The sequence below is a fragment of the Dendroctonus ponderosae genome, unplaced genomic scaffold (assembly GCF_020466585.1).
Source record: "Dendroctonus ponderosae isolate FM_Combo_2020 unplaced genomic scaffold, Dpon_F_20191213v2 Dpon_F_20191213_4, whole genome shotgun sequence".
NCBI lineage: Eukaryota > Metazoa > Arthropoda > Insecta > Coleoptera > Curculionidae > Dendroctonus > Dendroctonus ponderosae.
Genome location: NW_026018611.1, coordinates 2473375 through 2482251, shown reverse-complemented (window position 1 = coordinate 2482251; position 8877 = coordinate 2473375). Strand labels below are relative to the sequence as shown.

Genomic DNA, 8877 nt, shown 5'->3' with positions numbered 1-8877 from the left:
TTTTTTAAACTCGTGCTTAAACAGCAGCAAAAATCAGCATTTAATGCAATTTCAATGTAAATTTCTCAGTTTTCAGATTCAGGTGTCTGCTTTATGTTGCAACCCTTTCAAGTTCGTACTTCTCGCAAAATTAAAGTTACAAATTTTGAAAAGAAATTTTGTTTTTGGCTGAAATCGTTCATTTATAGACTCGCGTTTAAACAGAAGAAAAAATCGGAAACTTGTGCAATAAAATGAGCAAGCTGGAAAAATTGATATTAACTATCTGAACATTGAATGAAAATTAGCTTAGCAACAATTGCAGAATGCTGATAATGAACAATAAATTTTCCTTTATTTTTTCCGCTTAATAGCTCGCCACGTGGGCGATAGTGAGCAAATACTGACACGTTTGTTTCTGTTTCAGCTCACATTGACTTATGTCTGCAAATTCGTCCGGCCATAGTCTTTTATTGATAAATGGTAAGCAACACGCCATGTATGCACCGAATGCAATTCAACTCCGAAGGGTCAGTTCAATGATTCCATCGGGTCTATGAAGATCTCAAAAAATACACGTTTTCTTTTGTGTTTTATGTCGCATCCACTAACTAATTCAGTACAGAACAAAATATGCAGTTCAACGAATCTTAACCGACCATTAAGCGCGGCATGTACCGAAGCATTTTTTTTGGCGACTTGGATGACTAAACCGACATGTGGGTGAATTTATTAACCAGCATTTACATAATTATTCAACAATCTCTCGGTGGCCATGAAATTTTCGGCGCTACTTTGCGACCTTTATGCAAAATGGAAAGTTTTTAGCAGCAAGTTTGGCCAAAAAGTCAGGTTTTCGTGCGAAAAGCGAAGCGAAGTAACCCATTTTATAAGAATTGCTAGAGTCAACCCTTAAACTTCCCCACAACCACGAAAACCCAAATTGGCGTATACCTAACTAATAATGCAATTAAAATTAATGTTTTGTTAAAGCTAATTTGCTATTTATTCTTGAGATAAGAATAAAGTTTAATGTTCACGAGACGTTATTTTGCCCACCTGTCTAAGTTCAGGGGAGATTCCATCCATTTCCACTTCTAAATCACTGTTTAGCTCTGTTTTCTTTCGCTTTTCCCGAACTTTTTCATAGAGCTTTTATTTATTTTCTGGAAACTTATTCGCGAGTTCAACTACCGCTCGGGGCGCTACGAAACTTAAACATTACTCTCTATTATTAGAATACATTGGTAATACCTTGCTGACATCTCATATTTTAGGCTTTGTTTTTAACTCTATAACATCAAAAATACCTACACACGTTTCAATATGTTTGTCTGTATTTTACGGCTTAAAAAAGCTGATTAGAACTAAACAAAATAAATCACAATGACATCTAATCAAAATAAGTGTCAAATTTTACTAGTTAAAGTGGGTCGCTTGCGTGACTTTTGAATTTACGATTTGTCAGTCTGATAAGTCAAAATCTGACAGTTTGTCAGTCTGACAACTAAAACTGGTAGAAAATTCAAAAGTTAACTTTAGTAGTAAAAAAATATACTATATCAAGCCAGTAATTTCAAAAATAATTCTAGTCCTGGTCAGGTAGATCAATTATTATAAACCGCTATTGCATAATGAGCCCATAGTTTTACGTCTTTTAATGCAATTTTCGCCAGCCAAAAAATCTTATCCTGGGCATCAGGTGCGTAATAAAAGTAACTTTCTTTTAAAGTTTTTTTGCTATATAAATATGTAACCAAAGCTGCTACGAGCTACGAAGCCAATTTTGAATTAAAATTGAGGTTTTGTTTGAAGTTTGTTTTTGTAAGGGTGGAATCAACACTGATTATGGAACGAATAAGAAAATTGTATGTCCCTTAACCATGGGCCGATGCAACTGAACACACACACAAATCACAATCACCACTATTCCAAGTTCCATGTAATTCTGTTCGGCTGATTCGCATTCGAGTTCAGTAAGTTCAGTTGAGTTGGTTCGGCTTTCGGCATGTACGAGACGTTCGAGTTGTTCAGTTGTTTCGAATTGTCGTGAATGTGATGGCCTAAAAACGCGTCAATTACGAATATTACCTACCCAGCTGTTCCAAACTGTTACTCGACATTCATACTGTGATTGAAATGTTCGTTGAAATGTGCCTTTTTGAATACGGATTGCCAATTATCATGGGACTCAACACATGAAAAGAAGGTACTTAACAAAATTGAGCAAAAAATTGCTGGTAATCGCGTCTAAATACGGACATCTGAAAACGTGGTGCAATTCAATTTTCCTGTTCTTTGTTGACCATTTGCACATGCAGATCTTCCAATTTGGTAGTTCCATAATAACGCCTTATCATTTATCAGTCGGTACTGAATTGTACACCTAGACAATTTTGAAAAATGCCTAGAAGTTCCAATTAAATACAACCTTGCTGATGGGAGAAAAAGCAGATTAGAAAATGAAATAGTTTGATAAGATGCCCTAATTACGATCAATTTATCAACTATAATTGGAACCAATCGTTTTTTCCAGCAAAATCCTTCGAAAATATCAGATTAATTTACAAATGTTATTAGCGTCAATTTACATGATGAGTATATCATTGTGTAATACTAATAATGCCGTTGAGTATCGTAAATAATAGTATTACCGATGCGATAAGCGAGCATGAAATCGCGATTTTTAAATAGAAACTAGACAAAAATTTAAAGAAAAGAAACGGACCCGCTGTCTGTATTGCATCAAGGTTGCCCTCTTTGGGAATTCGATCACTAGACACTGTTAAGCCAATATTGACGATTTTGTGGCACCGTTTCGATGACGAATCAAGAAAGATGGTATCCTCCGATCAAAGGTCGTGTGGGAATTACAGCAAACATTAACGGCGATGAATTGGAATTTAAATAATAACTTGCGATTTCATAACAATGGGCCAAGGTAGTGTGTGCTGCTTAAAGAATTTAAGAAATTGTTAACGCGATAAACCGTTTAGTCCTCCTGCTTTTTTGGGGTGAGATGAGGCTTGGAAAATGTGTTTTAAAGCTTGGCTTCGGAAATTAAAGGTCACATTTTCTATGAATTGTCTGATTATTGGAGACACCGGTAATTAGAAGAGTGAAATACGTCAAAAGAAAACGATGGTCACATGAGATTAAGGGCCGGTGCACACGAGCGTTTTTTAACGGTGCGGTGACGCGACGTCAAAAAACGCGCGTCCCACAAATACATTGGCTGCAATGGAGCAGTTCACACGAACGTCGACGTTTGACGTCGTSACGTGACGTTGACGTTGACGTTGTAAGTCGTTTTTTGACGTCGCGTCACCGCACCGTAAAAAAATTCCGTATTACAGTGAGGTTTTCCTCGTTTAAGAAAAGTCCACCTGCTTTTTAGCTCCAGTCGAGTTGTTTACCCACTAAAAAAATTTCGTCGATGATTTCTGGCGTACTGTGACCATCGTCCAGCTTGAAAAGTACTGAAACAGTTCAGCAGAACCAATCATTACAATTAGTTCGAAGAACCGACCGATAATAGATAACCAAATGGTTTAATTTATTCGCTGTATTTTCCGAAATAACCACCCAGTGACGTCAATAGTTGACGCTAGCAGGAAAAAATGTGTTGTCCGTACATTTTCGTTAATTTTACTCATGGGGAATTTACGAAATAATAATCGGGACGAATTGCTGTACGCCCTCAATTTTCGGAGAAACATGTACATACATCTAGTACTTCCTGCTAAGCCTTCAAGTAATCGAATTTTATTGTTTGACTTGGCCAGCACCGTACAGAAATGTGATTAAAAACTCCAGCTAAAAATGTAAATGTCGGGCGCACAGTAAAAACGTTTCTGAATAAGCAATCGAAAGTTTTTTGACTTAGTTTCAAGGGAAGTCTTCGGAGTCTCGTTGGACTCTGGAAATAGATCAATGTATTGAATTTAAATTAAAGGTCGAGACCCTCACTTGTCTAGGATGGACCGTCGACTTGAATTGAAAATTATTTTACGTTGAATTTCGCGAAACCCTGAACGCAATTCCTACACTTGAACTTTTCCTATTTAGTGTCTCGCTGTGAATCATCCAGTAAAACACCCACAGGCTTTCAAAGGCATGATTCTTTTAGTGCGATGATGTACATATCAAATGAATGGTATGTGGGCGGACAGAAAAAAACTAATTATCATTGCAGGTTTTTTCGTTTATATTTCTTTATAATTAAAACTGAATTGCCCAGATTTCCCTAAGTAACAGAAGACGGAAAGGCCTAATGGGTCGGCAATATTTTTGTCAGCGTTATTGTGGATAACGGTAAACATAACTGTCTATTTGAGGACATTTGTGCTCTGAGTTCTTCTGATCGGTTAAAGTGCAAACATTTGAATTTTGGTATGCTACTCACAATGACAATATACAGGGCGTGTAAAGCACAGGCAGTGAATAATTTGGAAGATGTCGATATATTCAGGTGTATAGTTGAGCAATGGTAATTATTCAGCTTGCAACAATCGTAGTGAATGCAGACTTAATTAATTGAAATGGGCGCTCCCACATCTGAATTCGGCCCGTATTTTTAGATGTTTCGTAAGACAACACCTGGATCTCGTTGAGCCCACTTTAATCATCAGAAAATCTAAAAATGCCCGCCTGTGGCCATTCATTGTTTGCATGGAACATTGCTTACTAACATAAATTATTCAAGCCAATCATCAGTGTCCACACTGTGTCTCTGAACGAAAATATGACCCAAGAGTGATAACTTTGAATGAAAAAATTGAACCACCTCGGTTTAGACGCTCGTTAGGCACATTTGATCAATAACAACAGCGAAGTACTTAGAAGTAGGAGCTATTTTCTCTTTGAAATGTTGCCTAACGTGGACCACTTTCCAGGGAATTTGGGTTAATAGGCTGCATCAGTAATAAATAATTCTATTTATATTTGCAAAATGATCGTTTTTTTGGCTATTTGATATTTAGCCTATTTAAAATTTAAAATCGCGTTAGATCATAGGAATATTTATGCGAAGCAGCCTACATTATTTAACATAGCAGGATGTTGTGTAAAATGCAAATAACATAACTGGTTGACGCAATGAGACAGCACTATTTTACATAAGCAAATGGTGAATTAAAAAAAAAAAACATCAAATTGTCCCATCGGCTTTGCGATAAAAAATTATCGTTGATCAATTACCATATCCACCTTCCATCCGCCTTGAATTGAGGTCTCCTTTAAGGTTGACTTAATAAAGGATTTTGACCCCCTTTCAAATATTAGGCCTATTCTTGAAAAATTCACGTTAGTTTTATGAGTTTTTTTGAACAGACAATTTTTGAATCATCAGTGAAGCACCATTATGTTTTTTCTATACAATAGAGCTGATAACCGTTCCGTATTCCCGTATTCAAGAGGGCAAAAAAAAAAATTTCGAAACTTCCAGAAATTTCATAATCAAGCGAGTTTTTCCTCACTTAAAGCAGCCGATTTTCTTTTTCGATTGATGTTATGGGCCGCATTCAGGAATTTTTGGTTTTTCCTTGGCGAATTTTTGAAAACTTCATGTTTACCAAAGGTCAGTCGACTCGTCTTAGCAACTGAAAAAATGATGGAAACTTCCAGGAATTTTCTATAAAAGTGAGTTAAAAAAAGTCGGCTGGGGTCAGAAAGAGTGACATAACTCGCCGACGAAATAAAAAACTGTTTTGTCTTCAATCGTATCGCGGAAAGGAAACAAACGTGTTCTTAGGCTTTGAAGACCGGTTTGGAAGTCATCCTAAATGAACAGCAATCCAATAAGTTTACACGTGTTTTGGGAAAATTGGCAGCGACGGTACGTTTTGGTTGCTGTGGCTGTATTTTTAGCGAAACTAAATGTTTTTGATGGGCTTGTTAAAACCGCACCTGAAAACGTATCAAACTACCCACAAATTTTTCGAAGTAGCCATTTCAAGTTTCAACGAGTTTAGAACCGATTTTGCCCAGTGATTTGATGACTCGGCAGCATTTAATGCCGCCTTTGACTAAACAAATGTTTTGTTCCATATAAAAACACAGGTAACAAATAACAATAGATCATAGACATTGTGTAACGAAACAATGGCTTGAACCAGGAAATGTTTATACATTTTAGTAAATTATATGCCAAAGGGGCTTTAAAAAATTCATTGTTTTAAGGTTTTACTGAGGGAATAGCAAAATTGCGGTGATTTAAGTCGCTTAGGACCTTAGCAGATCCGACATTCAGAAAATTACGTTTTATACGAGTTAATCTAAAAGTGTCATTTTTCGATCAGAAGCGATGATCACAAGGCACCACTTTTCTTTACTGTTCATTTGTTTTACTTTTACGCACATGTGCGCAAAAGTAAATGTGACAAATTGAACCTGTCACTGTCATAATATTTTTAAAAGTATTTTTATTAAAAAGTAACCGACAGGCTTTTTAATGAATTACGTAGGTTTATAGAGAACTATTGATCAAAATTTAAAGTTTACTTACAATTTGTAAATTATAACTTTGTTACAGGTTCAGTCTCAAAGTCGTTCAAATGATCTATTTTTCTGCGCTCGCCGATGTTGCCACAGCAAACACGATTTTTTTAAATAGCGCAAATTTCATGCAAAATATGTATCTTAGACAAACACGATACCGTGAAAGCAGCACTTGAATTCTCAACACTCATTGTTTTAGTTGTATGTGCTTACAAAAGTACGCTTTTGAAAAATTACAAACGTTAAAATGTGACAGTTTCAAAAATGGCATTGACATAAGGTTTAAAATATGAAGTTGATGACGTTTATTTTTGGCTTTTCTTATTTATTATAACTAGGTAATGATTCGTGTTACGTTTTTCATTCGCATAAAAAATGTTGTTTTTTATTCGATTATACTATTTCATTATATATGTATATACGCATTCAATGTTGAGTGAAAAGTAAAAAGAGATCGTGCGGAAAAATATTGGGAAGACAATTGGAAGAAATGCATAATTAGGATGATGCACTTTTGGCAAGTGAAGCAATAATTCGTATGGTGTTCGACCAGTTTTGCTGGTCATCTTTTTAAAATGGTTTCCATAATTGATCGATTAAAAAATGTGATTAATTCGCAAGTAATTGAAAGTTATTTTTGTGCTAAACGGTTTTCAATGTAGTCCCAACTATTCCAGCGCATGCAAGTGGATGACGGGTACTAAAAGGCAATTATCCCTTTTTGAACGACTGCCCGATAAATCGCTAGAAAAAGCATTCGTGTGTACGAAAAGTAAAGCTAATTATCTTCGTCAAACGAAACAGATGATGAAAAAGAAACGAAATGCGTACGACCTGCCAAGTTTTTTTAAGTGAGCGAAATTCTTAAAATAAACATTGCGGGATTTTTCCTGGGTACCTTGAATCAGCACAATTGCGTTATTTATACACTCTCATTCATCAATGGTCAATGATGGGGGGAAATTGAGGAAATTAGCGTTTTTATGACTTTGCCGGTATAAAACTGCTATAAAACTCGATAAATATTTGGAATATCGCGGGTAAATGTACTAATGAGAAAAATAAAACGAGTTCAGTCATGATTTGCCTTCAGATTGACTGGGTTTCCACCCCACGCATCTATTAAGATTTAATTATTATTTAATTAACCCAAATGTTTGTTTTAGGAAACAAATGGAGTCAGACTACCAATGGCTTGTTGCGATTGGCCTGGTGACATCATCAGTCATTGCAGTGGCAGCAAACGCCTTTTTGCTGTTTGTCTTTTCGAGAAGAAGGAGTCTTCGCACCATTCCCAATAGGTGAGTATTTGGGTGAGCGCGTCAGATTTTTGGTTTTTCTTGTAAATAAATCTTTAAAGATCACTTGAAATTAAGCAGTTCCAGAGAAAAAAATCCTGGATGGTTCATAAATTAAGCCAAAAACCATTACAATCCAGGATTTTTTTTTGCTGAAACTGCTTAATTTAAAGCGTTCTTTAAAGTAAAACACTTATTTGCTCTCTTTGGCTTTACAATATTTACGATGAAACGCCCAAGATGCCATACTGTTAGACTTGAACTTTATGAAAGAATACACCCGATGCAAAATTAAAGGATTTTATATGCGTCTTTCACGTTCGCCATCAAATCAATAATAATCCATCGCCCGTGGCAACGGCACCAGTTGTTTCTCCCACAGAATATCCCCTCCCCAGGGATGTTCTGTGTTGTTGTCGGAAAATAGCGCCGCGCCGTCTCCCGTCCCAGCCATGAAGTAGCCCCGATGTTGCCACTCCCGTCTTGGGTGTGTCCCGCCTACCAGTGTTGCCGCTCTCGCCGTGGTTGCTCCGTTTTCCCAGGTTGCTTACAATACATTCATTTAAGTACTTAAAAAAATGGTGTGACTCGACAGAAGTGATAACTTCATAAATTAATAGAAACCATAAAATATTGAACTTGTTTAACGCATGATGGCAGTAATTATTTTATTTTATCATTTTAATATTCGTGTTGTCTAATAATTTATAAATGGATCAGAAATAGGTAAAATTTTATTTAATTTCCTTTTGAATGTAAAATATCTTTTATTTGCAACATTTAACATTCTTTAACGAGATGTTGTACAAATTGCTCTTCTTGGGTTTGTGTAAACTCTTCTTCTTGAGTTTCTGTATTTTTTAGTCGGAATTTCTTATTTGCTTTGTATAATCTTTGACGTTCAGCACTAGTTCGTGGCTGATGAAAGCTAGTTTAAGTTGATCTATTACTTAATGCTCCTTTTTTAGCACGAAATCGTTTTTGGCGTTTAGCATTACTTAACATTTTTCGCATTGTAGCATGTTTTTGTGACTGCTCTTGTGTATGTTGTTCATGAACGTCTGCTACAACTTGTATCTGAATAGGACTAAAAAATCAATTA

At 36.0% G+C, this 8877-nt stretch overlaps 3 protein-coding genes and 1 long non-coding RNA gene across 5 annotated transcripts in view; 1 reads left to right on the top strand and 3 right to left on the bottom strand.

The window, feature by feature from the left end:
• The window catches only part of LOC109543725 (cytosolic 10-formyltetrahydrofolate dehydrogenase), a gene marked incomplete at its 5' end in the record, with an annotated part of 68889 nt that overhangs the window by 23356 nt on the left and 36656 nt on the right, over positions 1-8877 (bottom strand).
• The window catches only part of LOC109543741 (phosphoglycerate kinase), a 48802-nt gene that overhangs the window by 20443 nt on the left and 19482 nt on the right, over positions 1-8877 (bottom strand). The gene's annotated exons all lie outside the window — the stretch shown is intronic.
• The window catches only part of LOC109543734 (alpha-1D adrenergic receptor), a 33998-nt gene continuing 25527 nt past the window's right edge, over positions 407-8877 (top strand). Inside the window, exons 1-2 of one of the 2 annotated variants that reach the window (XM_048665559.1) lie at positions 407-462; positions 7644-7778. In XM_048665559.1, coding sequence (XP_048521516.1) covers positions 7651-7778 — 128 coding nt within the window. In that variant the 5' untranslated portion in view covers positions 407-462; positions 7644-7650. Of the gene's footprint in view, positions 463-1891; positions 2189-7643; positions 7779-8877 lie in introns of those variants that run through there. The other variant, XM_019913576.2, reaches the window with a different exon arrangement.
• On the bottom strand, positions 5268-8091 carry LOC125504138. Its single transcript, XR_007281295.1, has 2 exons — positions 8001-8091; positions 5268-5579 (listed from the first exon to the last, which is right to left on the bottom strand). It is a non-coding gene; the product is annotated as an uncharacterized LOC125504138 (long non-coding RNA).